The 18,661-nt window shown below is 39.9% G+C and overlaps 1 protein-coding gene and 3 non-coding genes across 4 annotated transcripts; all 4 read left to right on the forward strand.

The window, feature by feature from the left end:
* The first annotated feature begins 2,311 nt into the window (after positions 1-2,311).
* On the forward strand, positions 2,312-18,645 carry LOC118122942 (plexin domain-containing protein 1). The gene is made up of 14 exons (XM_035179922.2): positions 2,312-2,568; positions 9,616-9,782; positions 10,069-10,212; positions 15,545-15,614; positions 15,745-15,867; positions 15,942-16,060; positions 16,169-16,268; positions 16,369-16,464; positions 16,558-16,639; positions 16,725-16,785; positions 16,877-16,988; positions 17,881-17,916; positions 17,992-18,149; positions 18,262-18,645. The coding sequence occupies exons 1-14, from the start codon at positions 2,493-2,495 to the stop codon at positions 18,370-18,372; spliced, it is 1,455 nt and encodes a 484-aa protein (XP_035035813.2). The 5' UTR covers positions 2,312-2,492; the 3' UTR covers positions 18,373-18,645.
* trnac-gca lies at positions 10,815-10,886 on the forward strand. Its single transcript has one exon. It is a non-coding gene; the product is annotated as a tRNA-Cys (tRNA).
* On the forward strand, positions 12,446-12,517 carry trnac-gca. The gene has a single exon. It is a non-coding gene; the product is annotated as a tRNA-Cys (tRNA).
* On the forward strand, positions 13,649-13,720 carry trnac-gca. Its single transcript has one exon. It is a non-coding gene; the product is annotated as a tRNA-Cys (tRNA).
* Positions 18,646-18,661: the final 16 nt, after the last annotated feature.

Genomic DNA, 18,661 nt, shown 5'->3' on the forward strand with positions numbered 1-18,661 from the left:
AGTCCTCAGCTGAACTAAACATGAGGCTTCAGTTAGACTGAATTAGACAAATGAAGAGTCTTTATATTCCAGCAGTGTTTTATTGCAACTTTCCTACAATTCAGCATCTGTGGAAACACACATTTCATACTATCATTGCTCTAACTAACGTACATATTTTAATTTAATCTTTAATAATAAGTAAAATAATAATGAAATACTTAGTTTAAATAGATACAGACTTGTACTTCAATACTGGACAGTATACACTGATTTCACACAAAATCATCAATCATTTTATTTATGATATTCTAACTTTTACAACACAAAAATGAGAAACATCATGACAAAGTAAAACACAGATAGGAACCACAAACAAAAGAACTGCCAGGTTACAGACAAAAATATACCTTTGCATGTCAATCCAAACTATTTTCAAAATATACGGGTCAGAAAAACAAGATACTACTGATAATACTGGAAATATGATCGAGTGAGGTTGAAGGCCAGAGAGCCCAAACTCCTGGCGGGTCAGACAATGCAGTACAATTCAGTGAAAAGCAGCAAACAGTACAATAAAGTATTTGTGATACATTAAGTTCCAGGACTTCCTGCTAATATGCATGGTTAAAGGTCCCCAGATCTTTAAGGTAAAAACAGGAAACCACGTCATTAAGCTATTTTTAAAGCAAGGAGGGGAAAGATTTCCACTCATAATCACCATTTCATCTATGATCATGATAATATGAGGGCTTGTAATGCTGGAGAAAGACTCATTAAGTTAATTTGAGTCATTCTCTTTATATCAAGCTACACGCCCTTGTAACTCATATCTTCAAGAGGACAAATTGTTTTCCCTTTGTAACTGTGTCACCCTTTGTGGTTGCTATGTACAAAATAATGGTTTTAACCTGGAATCACCTCTTCAGTACACTTCATTGAAAGTGATCCTAACTGTATGCACAGTAAGTAAAACACAACCTCATTTTCAGAAAATGGGGATGTGAAAATGCTGTATTATGCTTCAGCTGCCATAGTTCTGTATAAATGCAGATAGATATTTTAGGAAGTGGAGAGTCAGAATGAAATACAAAGTATTGGTTTTATTTCTTTTCGAGGAATTTGACTCACAAACTTATCTTGTAGCTTTTATCACATGATAATATGAGGGCTTGTTGTAATACTGGAGGAAGAGTCCGTTAAGTCACTAATTAAGTAATTTGAAAGTAATTTCTGGACATTCTCTACATTAAGCGACACTTTCTTGTAATTAATATCACCAAGAGGAGAAATATATATTTTCTTCGTACACTTGTCTTCCTGTGTGGTTGCTGTGCATAATAATGGCTTGATCCTAACTTTATGTACAGTAAGAAGCTGTTTCAGGGGTAAAGAGTATAATGATTTGAATGTCGGGGCTTATGGACACTTGGATGACACCACACCAGCAGTATGGAGGCATGTGATGTTTTTTTCTGTTGTTTTTTTTTTCCCCGTCTGAAGCTTTGGTCACCAGTTACTTCAATTGTATTGGATTTGGCTGCAACGCTGTTTACCCCTGAAACTCCAGACGTATTTTGTGGACTCAAACACTTCACCCACCCCTCCATCGGCACCTCTCTGTCACAGGCGCCTGCTGCTGTGGCACTGTGCGCCGTGTGTACGGTCTGGGTTATTGGATGGGGCACTGATTGCCTTTCCAGCTGTGAGTCCAGCAGCCATAAGGATTCCCATGTTTGCTCCAAAAGCAGATAAAAAACGAATAAGGCTGTGGCACAGACAAAGAGCCACAGTCCTTGTAAATCTTTCTTTCAGTCAGCTTTACATCTCATAAACAATACAGCTTTTATTTATTTACCTTTTCGTGCAGGAAAAAACTTGCAACAGAGAGACTCTTCTGTTCCACGGGGACAGCAAACATATGTTGTTGTTGGGAAGTATGCACAGTGTTTTGAGGAGCTATAAACAGTCATGACATGGAATATGCAACATCATAATTAGTACCGATTTAAGGGCCGGCATTGGCAGCATACATATTCATGTCTAATCTCAGACGGCAGATTTATTTCTGTCTTTGCAGCTGTTTGGACAGAAGGAGGCGCCATTCTGCTGCTGCTCAGACTCCAGTGGAGGATCCCATTTACACCTTTATTTGGTGCTGGAATCCCAAACAGAGAAAGACACTGTGGATAGAAAGAAGATAGAAAGCCAATAAAAAACAAGAGAGTGCACACGATCAACTTTCTCCTAGCTGCTCCAAAGCCTCATCAGCGGATCCTTGTGCCTCTGCAATCACCATGGCAACAGACGGACAGCAACGAGGAGGAGAGAAAGGGCGTACTTAGAAATGGGGTGGTGTGTGGAGAGGGCGACATTGGGAAGGGAGGTAGAGTGCGGCGGATGGAAGTGGGATTTGGACAAAAGTGTTTTTGCAAAGAGGAAAAGAGGAAGAAGAAAGGAGCGAAGACAACGCTTTTATTCAATTTAACTTTTTTAAAAATCTGTTGCTGCCCATGATGTGGTTCAGCTTAGTGATGCTGCTCTTCTGTCTCCCACAAACAGAGACGGCTACAGATCAACAGCAAACAGGTGAGCGGTGTTTTTCCCTCCATCATCACTTCATCTTACTAACTAACATCTTACTAACTTCATCAACTCCAGCCTCTCCAATTAATATTTTACTTAAATTTTTTATTAAATGCTGTGAAACCTGTGCAACTAAACTTTATTAATTAGCTAACACATTGGTCCTGCAGTTAAAAAGAATAGTTGAAGTTATTTTTCATTCATTTTTACATTTATACTGTGTCTGCTCTCGCTTCTATTTTAACTTAACCACAGAAGCCGAGGAGGAATCTTTGTGGGGCAGCAAATGGGCATGCCATGCTCTTTATATGTTACACACTAAAGTGAATGACCTAGTTTACAATAAAGTGTACAATAAAAATACCCGAATCCACAAGCATGTGCCTGAGTCTGAACAACAACCCGCAAAACAGCCCGTCTCAGAGTTTAAAATTAGATCTGGACTTTGTTTTTCTTCTTGCCTCCCTGCTAGAATGTGGAGAGAGGCATTGTTTTCATCAGCTGCCATGTATAGTGTTTTATAAATGTAAAGAGATATTTTAGGAAGTGGAGAGCTTCAGAATGTAATACAGGACTTTATCCTGTATTTTATTTTATTTTTTAATACTTTTCATATTTTGAGGAATTTGACTCACAAACTTCTCGTGCAGATGAAACAGCATCAAATTCATCTGACATGTGTAAAATCAGAGGTCAGCTGGAAATATTGACCTAACATACCTTCCTATGCGTCACCCAATTTGCTCTTATCTGCCTCGTCACACAACTTTATAAATTGTTCAGTTTTGAAACTTTGGTCCTGAGGGAGTCCTCTGACGCTAACCAGACTGTAAAAACACAGAGCCCCCACGGGCTGAGATTCAATTGTGTGCCCGACGATGACCTCAGTGTTTGGCCTCTCGTCTCTCGTCCGGCTGAGAAGTTTGCTTAACAAATTGCCTGAAGCTGCTCCAGATATGTCGGAGCTGCACGAATGAAAAACATAGGAGGAAGAAAAATGTTGTGTAAGATTGAATCATAGTCAGTGGTCCATGGATTCCAGATTGACTCTTTATTTTATAAAAAGTTAGGTCCAAGTTGGCTTTAGGAGTAAAGCAGCAAGGTTAAACGCTTTTATTTGCCAACAATTTAGCAATTTATTTTGAATTATGCTGTAATTTGGAGGATTTGTATGGGAAATGATTTTGGTCAATACTCCTTCATTTCTCTTATCAGAAAATAAAAAAGCAGAAACGATTTTATAACAAAAAAATCAGTGCTCCCGTGTTTTCTTTACAACATTTGGACCAAAATTGGAATGTCTCGTTTTTATATATTTAATCATGAAATGTAACTTGTTCAGCGTCTCGTGAATGATCCTAATTGTATTTGTCATTTGAAAAATTCCAAGTATTATTTATTTAAGGTTTTGCTGTTATATCAGCAGATCAGTTGAGATATACAGGCTCCTCTGCTTCCTTAGTATTTAACAAAAGTGGAAGTTAAATATGCACATTCCTTTTTCTCACAAATACTTCAACACAAAATGCTTTAATTTGGTGAAATGCATTGAGTTGAGATATACTGAGGAATCTGCAATGCAATTCACACACGCTCTTTAAAATGAACTATACATGTTTATTGTGGCTGATGTTGAGGCGTCGGTGCCAACGGCTGCAGCCTCTGCTCAGGAAGGGTGTGTCCTCTCATACCGCTCTGAGCTGACCACTCACAGAAAAAGACGGCTAAACGTCGTGGTTTGGTAAAGAGAGGAGAGAGGTCAGTTCTCCGAACTAAACAGCTGCCGTCTCTACTGCCTTTATTTGGAAAAAAAGTTCCTGTTTAATATAACCGGATACTTTGCCTCAGTCCTGTTCCCATTATGTTTTTTCTTGACTTTTCACCCTTAAATAAGTTGTTTCAAATGTAAATTGAATTCAGCTCAAACCTCATCCGTGTCCACAATTAACTAAGAGTGAGAGGGTCCATTAAACATTTTTAGGCATTATCTTCCAACCACGGCACCGCCCCTGTTCTTTGTCCGAAAAGAAGATATTGATTCATCACTTTGGTATTCTGCTGTAATGTTCTCCCTTTGGCTTTTTGGGGTGGATATTTCAGTAAGTATTTGTTTATGTAGCACCCTGTGAGAGCAGAGACATAAAAACAATTTGTATTATTGAATTAATGTGCATTGCAACAAAAGACAAAATGAGCACTTTATTTGTAGGATTTTTAATGCAGGATGTTTACTTTTACATGAATGTGTAAGTATTTTTACACAACTCAATTATGTTTCTTGTTTCACCACTGAATTAACAAGTTTAAAAATGTTCACCTTTTACAATAAGGATACCAGCATTGTTTAAGACTATGGATACAGTATTTCTACTTTGAAAACCAATGAAAGTTCAGACCAGAGACTGTTAAATTATACGTGTCTCCACTTTCTCCCACTATCCAGAAATGAAGCCAAAATATGCCAGAGAAGAACGCTGCCATCTTGTGCGTTCAGAGGCAGAGTCTGCACAGTAATCATCGGGGGGGGGGGATGGAGCCGTTGTAGTGAGGACCCGTTTGTACCGATACACACGAGCGACCAATCATGAGTCAGTCTCAGCTGTCATTCATGTTTTTACTGCATCAAATAACTAATCAAAACCAAACTTACCAGAGAAATGAACATTTGAACAGACATCAGTCTGATGAGAACTACCTAAAAATGATAGAAACCATCTTTGAGAAAAATGTATTTAACGTGTACTTTGACTTTTTAGTTTGGTTCATCGACTAACATGGAGGATTCATTACCTTTACTGCAGCCAGCCACCAGGTGGCGATTGAGGCTCTTTGGCTTCACTTTTGAGGAGCAGTCATGTCTTCCATCTATATTTACAGTATATGGTTCAGTCATTACCATGAAAACCAGTACAATAAAGTGTACACTGCTTTATCAATAGTCATATGTAAGTTTAAAGGTGAGTTTTCTTTTTTTCATTGGACTGTTTCGTATGAATTGTTATAAGATGCTCAGCAGTAGGGGCCAAGTTTGGACGAGGTGTGATCCAGTGAATCATTCATATGGGATGGGATGAGTAAACCTTTTGTCAGTTTATACAATATCACTGCTTTTGTTCATCTGCCAGTTATTTCAATACTACTGGCAGAGGAAGCGATGACCTGAGTAGATATCATAAGCCGTAAATCCACATTTGACGTCTACACCCATCTCAGCTTCTATAAACCAGAGAATATGTTTATCTGCAGCACTGCACACAATGTTTCTCCTCTTACCTCATAGATGCCATAACAGGGTGGATCCGGTTCTCTACAATCACACATTGAGTGTTTAATAAATGAATGCATTGACGCACTACCTAATTAAATCAAAGGGCACGGGGGAACTCGCGAACAAATAGACTGAGCTCCAAATGAGGTCAAGTCATTAGGGTTGTCACTTCAGCGCCTTGTTATATGACGCACGAGACATCAGTGTTTATGGCGTGAACGCAGAGTGATGGTTAAACCAGGCCTCGCCAACCAATGTCCCACACAGTCTGAACTCCGGGGGTTTGGCATGACGACAAAGCTAAGGGACCATCAGGCCTGTGTTTCCCTCCCTACACTCAGGACAGAAATGCTGGCTGCAAACCAACGTCAACTAACTTTTCTCTGGTGTAGGAGGAGCTGCGCTGGGTGCTGGTGCCCAGAGGATGTTGTTTAGTGGTTCATGAAAATTTGGCCAAATTTAATATATCAAATTTAACATTCAGAAATTTGTTTTCTGGTTGTTTATCCAGATTTTTATTAAAGACCAATGCTCCGAACTGCAGCTGAGGCCCCCTGCCTTAACCGCTCACTGTTTTACGATGAGCATCTGCAGTAAAAGCACAGTAGGGGAAGAGTTGTCTGCTGTCTTTAATTAGACTTGAAACATGTATAAAATGGCTGATCTTGAAAGTATTTCTTGAAAAAGCAGAGTTCAGGTGCTCAAGACCAATACTGAAGACACCTCATGTTATATTGGGAGTTTGCTATTTACTGCCATAACTACGCCTTCAAGTTAAACTAAAAAAGTTGCTCAAACCTCAAATTTTGGCTTGATCACAAACATTTTATTGAGCGTGCACCCACAGGCTTTAAATATCTTTATCCTCACCCATCTTTACCAAGTCTGACATGTTTTATCCTTTGCAATAAGTGCTGAACACACCCATCCTCCATCAGAAACGAATAAAAACACTGTTCTGCCAACATTTGGTAATCTCAGCCATGTCACTGAGAAACCGTTTCAAAATTGAAAATAAGTATTTTTAAATGTGATCAAGATAAACTGTGCAGGGGCCCTGAAAGTCCCATGTTTACTCCAAAAAAATTTGAGTCAGCATAATTTGATAAACTGCAAATTAGAATTAGAAATCTGAACCACTTGGCAGAACAATACTGATTCTGGTGGGGTTTTATATCTTGAGGGACACGATCAAAATCAAGTGTTATGGCCTTTCTTGTTACCTCCATCAAAGAGGTCATGTTTTCATCTGCATTTGAGGGATTTTCTACGAATCCTGGTGAAAGGATGAGGTAAGGGAAGAATTAAATTTAGTTTCGGATGCATATCAGGATTTTATTTTCACTTTATTTAACATAGCAACATTTTCGTTGATTTCTCATACATGGATCTTAATTTAAAAAAACAAAGATCTGACTTAAAGGGAACCGGTATCCATTTTGGTGCAGCTTGATTGTATTTAAGGGAACTGTTGGGCCTTAGCGGAGGTGTGGGCTCAGTTCCTTAGTGTTTATCGATCAAAGTTAAATATGGTTTTATATCAAAAACCCAAAATGTTGAGTTACCTATCATAGAATATGCACTTAAAAAAATCATGTTAGGTTTACTGTCATAGCAAATTTTCTCATTTGAGAGGGTGGTTTTAAAAAAATGACAGGAACAATCAGTAGTTTCCAGGTGTATAGAGTAGTGGTATGATTGAGGGTGTTAGCATGAAGTCAGGTGTCGGGCCTGGTGTCAGGTGAGCAGCGGCAGCTAACACACTAGCACCGATCAATTTACGCACGTTTTTCGCGTTAATGCTCACGAAAGCGCCAGTTTACATGCGCCGATCTCAGATTAAATACGGATCACTTGTATATTGCACCTTCACCACTGCATGTGCCAGTACTCCGGCAGCTGGAGGGACTGGGTGTGTGGCGATTAGTGGGGACTCAAGTGGGCAGAGCTGGAAGCTAGCTGGCGTTAGCATAGGCTGGAAATCCAGCTAGCCGCAAAGTGAGGAGAGAGCCGGACAACAGTTAGCGGACATGTCAGCATGTGTGTGAGCCGGAGCTTCCTCGCCACACCACTGCAGATGTGGCAGAGTCGCCCTGCTCAGCTTTGCTCTGCTCAGTTTGGGGGAGACTCCCGACATGAAGACACCGGAGCAGCAGAGACCAACTCTTCGCGGCAGCCGGGCTGACCACGGCGGGAAGTTCACGGTGCTTCTGTCGGGAAACTGAACGAGGCGGAGTGACCATCTTGGCTTTTTTTTTTTTTAAAGAGCGTCTGGTTGGTAGACGTGTCAATCCGGGTAACAACAAACCTCCTGTAGTTCCCTGAAAGCCAGAGAAGAGAAAACAGCGAACGTCAGGTACAGGAGGCCGCGCTGATTTAGGGTTAGAACAGACACCCCGCACCCGGAAGCCGCTGCGCCAGGGTTTATATAGGCAGCATGTGACGTCACCACGCGTTCCCGTAATCTACCTAAAACCACCAACTAATTACCGTAATACAAAAACAAACCCACGACCGATAGATAGATAGATAGATAGATAGAAACATGCAAATAGATACATAGATAGATAGATACACACACATATATATATTTAGATAGATAGATAGACAGAAACATTGCCAACAAATAACAATGAAACATTTTATTAAACAATTAAATTCAAAATTTAAATACATTTAATTTATAAATGATATAATACTTATTTTGAAAAGGACAATCCTGCATAATGAGTATTTGTAATTGTTTTAATACTTTAAGATTTGATAGATAGATCATATGGAAATTCATTATTTAACCCCTGTCTGCTGTTCAGTTTGATTTGAATAATTTTTAGGATTAGGTTTATTCATGTCTTTTTCTTGCCAATGCGCATATTATATGATTGTCTGTCTCTATGAATTCTTGAATCTCATTATGAGCACACAATTGTTTTTATCAACTGGCTCGTGGAAAGAGGAGAAGCGTGACTGAAAATTTTCAGCACAACTGTAAACTCAGAAAAGCAAAACTTAAAACAAACTTGTTCATGTGTTTGTAAAAGAGTCAAGCAGCACTTGTTTTGTGGAAACTAAATATATGTAATTGATTTTTGCTATTATTACAGACTTCTGGAATCATCAGTGACCGACTGTTAAAAGTAGATCTGGAGCTGTTACAAAATATTTCTCCTCTTTCTCCTCTTTGGGGCCCCTCTGGCTGCTTGTGCAGGCGACCACCCAGGTGGCCCATGCCCAAAGACTCGGTATAAACGTGCCAGCAGACATGCCTTTTTCAACACTCCACAGAAAATCGTAAACTCCTATCTTCTAGAAAAGGAACCCCCAGCGTCAGTGTGGCTTTGAATCATAGGCTCTGTTCTATGCTTTGGATATGTGGTTTGAGAAAAGAGCCAACACGTCCCGGTTTCTCACCAAATATGGTTTACATTGTTTTTAGGATCTGACAGCTCCTCCTGAGCACCACTAAATGTTTCTTGTATAGTTTCTGACTTCATTCAACAATGGTTTAGACTGACAAGGCCGCGGCCGACGATTTCAAAAGCAAAATGTAATTCCTCGTTAGGCTGACAAAACCCAGCTCTGAGCCGCAGCCGTAAACATCAGTCTCATGAGTGAGAAAGTATTTGGCGTCTGAAATGTTTCCCAACAGTGTGTGGTTTTTAAATAAGTGAGAGAATCAGTGGATTTTGAGTTTCAGGAGATAAAATACAACTGCGTATATCATCATATTACATAATGAGCAGAACAGCATGCTAACCCGATGCTCATGATTTTTCTGACAGATGATTGGTACAGTGTGACCTCACAGCATCATGAAGCGTCAACTGGAGGTGAAGTTCATCCTCACAGAGTTCAGAGGTCATCCTCAGGCCAGTCCATGATAAGCAGGGCAGTCTTGGGTGGAGGACTATCCATTGACACTCTGCCAGACAACATGACACGCGTAGTGGTGAGTGTTGCACCCTGGTTGCACCACAGTGTTTCCATTGACTGTAATGGTTTGTGGCGTTTATTATGTTTTTGGCTCTTGACAAGTTCTATTTGTTTTAGTTGGAGTCAAACACTGCCCTCTTTTGGAAAGTAAACATTACTTTTTTCCACTCACTTGGAGACACATATGACAGCAAAAGATGAAACTGTGCTCATTGTGAACTCTTAATGACTGTATGACACACTCTCTGAATGCGGTCACACCATCGCAGCCTCTGATCCTCCTGTGTTTTTCTGTCTGGAAGGAGGATTCTGGCAAATATTACACATGGCGTAGCTTTGGCCCCGAGGACCAGCGCACACAGGAACTATGGGTAGACATGAGTGACGTACGGCACGGCCAAGTTAGAGTCCACGGGATTCTGTCAAATTCTTACAAACAAGCTGTGGTAAGTTTCTCACGCACAAGAAAACACATGCACTCTTTCTTGAGTAGCTAAAATAGGATTTTCTAATTTTCTAATTTTCCAGGCCAAACACAAGAGCCATTGCTCATTACTCAGGCTTTTAAAACCAATGTAAATCTGTGTGATCCATGAGGCTCTGAAAACATCATGCATGGTGAATTATATTAAGGTGGTCTGAGTTCTTTCTCAGGAGCAAGACTGGCAGATATGATTATAATCCAGCCTGAAACCTGACTAAACATATAAATGGATTAACTCATAAGGTTGTATACCAGACTATTTTTTATCCATAATGTGAAGGGGTATAGCTCAGTGTTGGAGCTTTTCACTGCACATCAAGAGGATCCCAAGTTCAAATCTGAGTGAGCTGAGCTGCCCTCTACTTTAAAAAGCAGATACTAATTATTCAAACATGATCGAAAGTCTTGGTTGATCTCTGTTGTACAGTAAAATGTTTAATATTAGTAATTCATTAAACATGATGGTAGCATATCAGATTTTAATGAGAATAAGCATAGATTTCCGTGTTCAGATGTGTTAGTATGTTTACAAACATACTAACCTTGCATTGCATTGTTTTCATAGGGGGTATAGCTCAGCGGTAGAGCATTTGACTGCAGATCAAGAGGTCCCCAGTTCAAATCTGGGTACCCCCTGCTTCATTTCATTCATCCATAGGCAAATCCAACGACAGACAGACAGACAAACATTTCTGTGGACGGTCGCATCAGTATGAAAATACTTGAAATTTAGTTTTAAAGTATCTACACGCAACCAGAGAGATAATTAAACTGTATTTGTACCACGTTTTGGGCGGCTGTGGCTGAGGAGTAGAGCAGCCGTCCTCCAACCAGAAGATTGGTGGTTCAATCCCAGTCTTCCTCATCTGCATGCCGAAGTGTCCTTAGGCAAGATGCTGAACCCCTCTATGGCCCCTCATAGAAAAAAGTGCTGCCCATAGATGAACTTTTGGAATATGGGTGAATGAGTGGTCATCAAGACTAGAAAAGCGCTATATAAATAAAGACCATTTACCATTTGAACGTTTTTTTTTTTTAAAGTAACATTGTGTGTGAGGACACGGCAGGATGGAAATCAATCTGAAACATAAAGTAACTGTAAGTTTTCCAAACGTCTTTAACAGACACGACACTTCTCACACACACTGCTCTCTTAGCAACATGTATGTACGTCCTTGCAACACAGCAGGAACTGTAAGTGACAAGACAGCTGCTGATTACAGATGCTGCTGAGAGAGGGAGGAGATGATTCAATCTGACACTGAGGTAACAAGTGATTTCACAGGTTTCGAAATGTATTTTTAACAATTTTATGCTGTGAATAAACAGTGGGAGGCAGGACTTAAATGGTGTAAATCTTAGTGGCAGGGTACTTGTCTGAATATGAAGAGACCCTCAGTTCAAATCAGGCTGTCTCCCTCTTGTGCATGCAGCATGCACCACACCAGTGAAGCATCATTTTTAAATGTTTTGAATTGTAATCCTTATATATTCACTTTCTAAAGTCATGAGGGAGGCAGGGCGTTGAAACCAAGTGGCTTATTTACACATAGCTGTGTTCATGTTTTCATAAAGTCAAGGTGGGAATCCTCTTAGCTCACACACACAAATATGTAAACATGCTGGGTTAATAATGTTTCCAATGTCCAATGTGAGAGATGCACAAAACTGGAGAAATTTCATGATTGCCATTTTGTGCCCACATATTTTATGTGAAGAACAAACCAGGAAAGGATTCAACCTTATTTAGGGGTTTAAAAAAACACTTACTCTTTTGTTGTTTTTCTATATATTTCATATTAAACATTTTAAACGATGTGTGATTCCTAGCGGGTGTAGCTCAGCGATAGAGCATTTGACTGCAGATTGAGAGATCTCTAGTTTAACTCAGGGTGTCCCCTGCTCCAGTAAACAAAAAGTAATTGTTCAAGCTGAATTCAGCATCAAATCTCTTAACAGATTTGAATATATCTATGCAAGAAATTCTGTATTCAGACGCATCAGTATGAAAGCACTTGACTTACTCAGGAAGATAATTACACTGCATTTGTAAAAGAAAAATCAACAAAACAGGAGAGGATTCAACCTGATTTACAGGTTAAACAATACATTTCTTTCTTTGTTGTCTCCTTATCTATATTTACTCAAAATTATTAACAAGGTGATTGATAACAATGCATCAGATGATTTATGTAGGGGGTATAGCTCAGCGGTAGAGCATTTGACTGCAGATCAAGAGGTCCCCAGTTCAAATCTGGGTGCCCCCTGCTTTGCTTCATGTGTAAGGGGTCATCTCCTCCACAATCCTGTTTGCTATTAAGAATTTGTCCCTGTCCTTCTTAAACAAACAAATGTATCCACTTGGCAATTGACTTCGTAAGACATATTTATGTTTTATGCATATGGTCATTTGTAAGTGGTGGAGCATTTTCACTATCGATCAAGACGTCTGGGTATGTGAAGCCCCTGCTATGTGTAAAATGTCTCTACTTGTAGTCTTTGAAGTGATCCACTGTACTGGAAAAGAATGTTGGATGAACTCTCTATTCATCAATCTGATCAAATATTTGACGGAAGCCAAACTAAGCAGCTCACACAGGCCAGCGTGCAAATGTACTGTTTTGATAGCAAAATCTATCTTTCCAAGGATCTTTGAGACAGTGTTAAAGTGCAAGTACACAGTTACCATGTTTTAAAACTCATAGGAGACAATCCAGGACCTCTGATTAAATTGTTTTTCAAAGGGTTCTTTTATACATGTTTATCCTCTGTATGGTAATGTATGAGGCCAGGCAGCGAGCTGTCACTGTGGATCAAGAGGTTCCCTGGTTCAACTCCAGGTGCCCCCAGCTGATTGAAACGTGCAGCCTGGAAGCTGCTCGGCTTGTGTGACGACTGTTTTTAAAGCCACTTTTGAGCTAAGTGGTTCAGCTTAGTGCAACCTAGTGCAAACAGTGAGGTATATTGTGTGTGGTTTTTATCACAATATCATGTTTTTAAATACATATGTACATTTTCAGAGTCAAAGTCAACTTTATTGTCAATTCTGCCATATGTACAGGACATAGACAGGATTAAAATGCCGTTTCTCTCTGATCCCCGGTGTAAACATATAAGTAGACAGAACATATAAGTACGCAAAAACAGAACATATTAGTATGCAACATATTAAGTACTCAAGACATAGTACATGCAGTCATTTTGTAGTCAAAACGTATCTTTTGTTCAGTGTTAAGGACAATAAATTCTTTCAAAATGTTTGTAAATAAAATGAAGGAGATAATTCAAACTGAAATATAAACAAAGATATAAATTCATTCTGTTGTTTAACTTGATAATTATATTGACATTTGTATTCATATGGTCGTATATCAGACCATTTATGGGAAATGATAAGAGGGGGTATAGCTCAGTGGTAGAGCATTTGACTGCAGATCAAGAGGTCTCCAGTTCAAATCTGGGTGCCCCCTGCATAATTAAACAGGTAATAGTTACTTTAATATGATTGGAAATCCTGGATAATCTCTTTTGTACAGTAAAATGTTTAAATATATGTGATTCGTGCACCATGTTTGCTGCCAAATCCAACTTTCTCTCAGATCTAACTAAAGAAATTAATGAAACTAAGCACAAATTTCTGTGTTCAAATGCATCAGAATGAAACTCGTTCTCTTTTCTGTGTCCTTGGTGAAATTCAGTCATACAGTAATGGCATGCACATAGACAGATGCTGATTTTGCATTTGTAAAAGAAGTACAGTGCATTTGAATGTTTCCCTAACATTCTGTGTGAGGAAGATGGAAATCAACCTGAAGAGTAAAGTAAAACAGGGGGAGCTAAGAGACTGGGAGGCGTTCGAGCACGCCAAGAGCTGCAGGCGGGCCAGGGGCTGCCAGCACCTGCCTGCTCACGACCCATTCTGTTTTCCAACACCTGCCACCTGTGCAATACATTCAGCTCCCTTTAGTACAGAACATAAATAGTGCATGAACACCGCTGAACAGAACCCAGGATTCTCCACTTTGTAGCAACATCCAATCCACGAGAAGCAGCCGTCTGAGCAGTGGTTCTCATAAACACGACTATAAACGGACAAAATTAGAAAGAAAAACAAAAAGGCTGAACTCAAGGCCGATCATGTTCATCAGTGGCTCCAGCAGCATTACTTGTTCCATTTCCCTGTTGATCTTGAGACTGATAATATGGCTTTTGTGAAGTTGAGGCCAAGTTGTGTCTACGCAGATCTTTGCAAAATAGTTACATCAGACTGGGAAAAATGCAGGTACAGGGGTTATATTTCAGTGGTAGATCCGGGATGTCCCTGGTTCAAATCTAGCAATACTTTCAGCCCTGGGGGATTTGAAGACAACAATGGTTTACAGTGAATAATAACAATATTTAATCTCCTCTGGCAAGGCTGTGTGTTAACAGTGAATGTGATATGATTATATACTTCTTCGTCTTCTATATACTTCAACCCCTCATGTGCAGGCAGGCAATTTGAATCCAATCAAAAAAATAGAATGGCACTCAGTCGAGCGCATATCTCTGCCAAGACCCAACAGCCCCCTCATGAAGCCACATTTAAATTCACTAGATCTGGATTTTTACTTGGATCTGCACCACATTGCACACACTCGTAGATATCAGTCCCCTAAACACTGTTCTCCGAGAAATCAAGGAAAATTTGGAAAAACATCCCATCTCACAATGTCACAATGTTATTATTTAAAATTGAATGGGTTCTTTCATGACCCATACCACATCCTTCACCAATTTTTCACTGTCCAGTGGATTTTGTGTATTCTTGCCTAAAAACAAACCAACCATCAAAAAACTAAAAAAGACAATCTCCTTAGTGGAGGTAGAAATATAAATACACTTAATAGTTACTGCTAAAAGAATCAAAGTAGGAGTTGATTTAATACAATTCTTATGGGTTTTAACTTGTAACTTTAATGTCTGAATATATATATATGTGATGAAATTACTTAGTGGGCAAGAGTGGTGTTCTAAAATGTATTAAAATGACCTTTGAGTGAGAGAAATTTACAGCTTTGTCCAGATAAGTCAGCATTTTGCAGCTTATTTATTCCGTCCCAGTCCAATGGGAACTGGCTGTTTCTCCTCCTTCGCCTTTAAGAGCTGATTGTGATGTTTACCACGACAGGATAACAACATCATAACCTCAACATCAGAGCCTGCAGTTTGTAAATTGTGGATTCAGTTTGTTTGAAAGTTGCATACAAAATGTACATTCAAATATCTCATTCCCTCCATCTCTTTTTTTGCAGAGGGTTGCCCTGTCATTTGACTTTCCCTTTTACGGACATTACCTGAGGCAGGTTACCATAGCAACAGGAGGTACAGTTTGCTTTTCTAGCAGATGTTTCGAGTGACCTTTCCAGCTCAGATGTTCAGAGGGGAAAAGTGTTTGTGCAATGTAACGGGTCGTACTCGAGCCTCACCCATTTTCCCATCTGGACGTTTTCAGGGTTCATCTTCACGGGGGACATTACTCACCGTATGCTGACCACAACACAGTACATCGCACCTCTAATGGCTAACTTTGACCCCAGCCACTCCAAAGAATCCACTGTGCAATACCTGGATAACGGTAAGACATGACCAGGTGTTTCAACATCTGTCTTCTACTTGGTTTGACTCCTGTTTGACCTGCGCTCTCTCCAGGTGAGGTGTTTGTGGTCCAGTGGGAGCGGGTGAGACTCTCCGGCAGAGAGTCAGAGGGGGCCTTCACCTTTCAGGTTGCGCTTCACAAAACAGGAACCATCTCGTTCAGCTACAGAAACGTAAGAGGCTCACATTGACCTTGTGCTGATTCAAAATTTAAAAACTTTTTTTTACATCGTTCTCTTCCTGATGCATAAGTGGGTTCTCTTTTTATTTCTGTTTACTAGATACCACAGTCATTAGATATGATTGGTTCAGCTGAGCATCCGGTGAAGGTCGGCCTGTCTGATGCCTTCATGGTCTCGTCAAACTCTTCTCAATCACCAGGTCAGAAATAATGTTCATACATGTTCTTTTAGATACAGTCATTCCAGTATCCGAGGCTTTTGTGAACATCTTTAGTAACTCTGAGACATCTCTGACACAGAGGCCCAGCGGCGGACCATTTACGAGTACCACAGGGTTGAGATAGACAGGACAAAGATCACAAACCACTCTGCTGTTGAGTTCACTGCGCTGCCCAGTGAGTGATTCCTGTCTGTATAAATCATTGGCAAAATATCAGAAAAGATTAGTTTCAGGGATCCAACATCAACTTGTTCTTCCGTCCGCTCAGCCTGCCTGCAGCATGACAGCTGTGAGCGCTGCCTCTCATCCAACCAGACCTCAGGTTGCAGTTGGTGTCATGTGCTCCAGAGGTGAGTGAGGCAAACTGACGGCTGCATTGTTAATATCGCACAGGATCAATGATTTATGATTATTTTTCATCCCGTGTTGTTTCAGGTGTTCAGATGGCATGGATAGACATAGACAGGAATGGTTGGACTACGCCTGTTCGGAAGAGGTACTGCTGGACATCATGAATGAATACTTGCTTGTTTTTGCCATTTTTGAGACTCAAATATATAAATGTATATTATAATCTGTGTGGGCAGAGCAAAGATGCAACCTGCGAAGATTACAGCAGAGGTGACAGCTCCTCTATCACACCAGAGGTCGAGGATGTGACATCTTTGACTCCGCTACAAAAAGACTGTAAAAGTGATGGTGAGGATGAGCTAATTCTCTGCATCAGTGAAATATATTGTGCAGTATTTACAACTTTAACTTTTATTGACCCATTACACTGTATCTATAAGTGTCCATTGAGGGGCATATACAAGTCCACTATATTAAGGTTTGTATATCAACAAGAATGGCACTCAGAGAGCACATTCCTCCACCAAGGCCCAAGTCCATGAATTATTCTCGGAGAAATCAACAAAAATGTTTGAAAATCTCGTATCTCACAATATTAAAGAAAGTGAAAAAAGTCTGCCCCCTTATCTGGATCCGCACCAACATTTAGTTTTTTTCCTCACGCATACTGCATCCTTCCACCAAGTTTTCTGATAATCCATCCCATAATTGCGTAATCTATGCTGACAGACAAACAAACATACAAACCAACAAACAAACGGGAATGGTACTCAGAGCGCCTGCCTCCGCCTAAATCCAACAGTCCCCTTGAATTAAATTCAGCTTCACCAAATAGTACACACGTAGATATCAGTCCCCTAAAGGTGCGTGTTTTTTCATGAAGAATCATTAAGTCTTACAAGGGAAATCAGTGAAAATATTGAATTAAATTCCTGGATCAAGCACTTGATTTGTTTCATGTTAATCTGTCCTGTATATTGTTCATAATCTTCCTAACAAAGAATCACGCTAACCAACAAACAAATGGACAGGGGTAAAAACATAACCCCCTTGGCAGAGGTAAACCCCCCCCCCACAAATTAGACGTGAAAACATAACAAAGAGAAGCATTTACAAGTCCATCTGATAGCTCATTTCCCCCATACTATAAAGCTCTCTCATAATTTCTATTGCACAGTTACACCGTTTTTCACCATATAACATTATATTCGTGAAATAAATCATTTGTTTCTTCTTACAGATAAAACCAAACATCATATATTAAAGACAAGCAATGGTGAGTTCACAGTTGTATTTCGCTTTACAGTTAAGAAACAGTGTTTTTAATCCAGCGTCCTCATCCTTGATACAGATGTGAAGCCAGATTCTTCAACCTGGAGCGATGCGTTTCCAAACACAGGAGTGATAGCAGGTCTAGCAGCTGCTCTCGTGTTGCTCTTGGCTCTGATACTTGTTGCTCTCTACATCAACTGCCATCCTGCGGTTGCATCACCTCTTTACCTCATCCAGGTAAATGCCCCACACTTACAACTAGAGACAAGCTATTGCTGACAAACAGACTTTCCTCATCAAACATGTTTTGTTCTGTGCTCTCTCACTCTTTTTTTTTCTTCTTTTAAAGCGACGCAAGAACTTCTGGCCTTCACTGAAGTTTCAGAAGCAGCAACCAGGCTACACAGAAGTGGAAGGAGAAGGACATGAGAGAGACAGCATTGTTGAAGCGGGGCTATGATGAAAGCATGAATACAGACTTGGGGGGGATATTTGCATTGAACCGATTTCTTACAACAACACATTCACATTTCAAACCCAGTTAAATTTTTGCATTCAGCTTATGGTTGTTTTTTTTTGCAGTTTTTGCAAAAAGATTAAATTTTTGCAACAGTATTGGTGGATTACAGCGAACCATGGCTTGATATTGAATGATTTTCATTTTCATTTTATATCTTTGTTGGAATAAACAGTGGCTGGACTCCAACTTGTTTATAAACTTTATAAAAAGAAATGCTATGTCAGTCTCC

Source organism: Hippoglossus stenolepis, chromosome 16 (assembly GCF_022539355.2).
Source record: "Hippoglossus stenolepis isolate QCI-W04-F060 chromosome 16, HSTE1.2, whole genome shotgun sequence".
Classification (NCBI taxonomy): Eukaryota; Metazoa; Chordata; class Actinopteri; order Pleuronectiformes; family Pleuronectidae; genus Hippoglossus; species Hippoglossus stenolepis.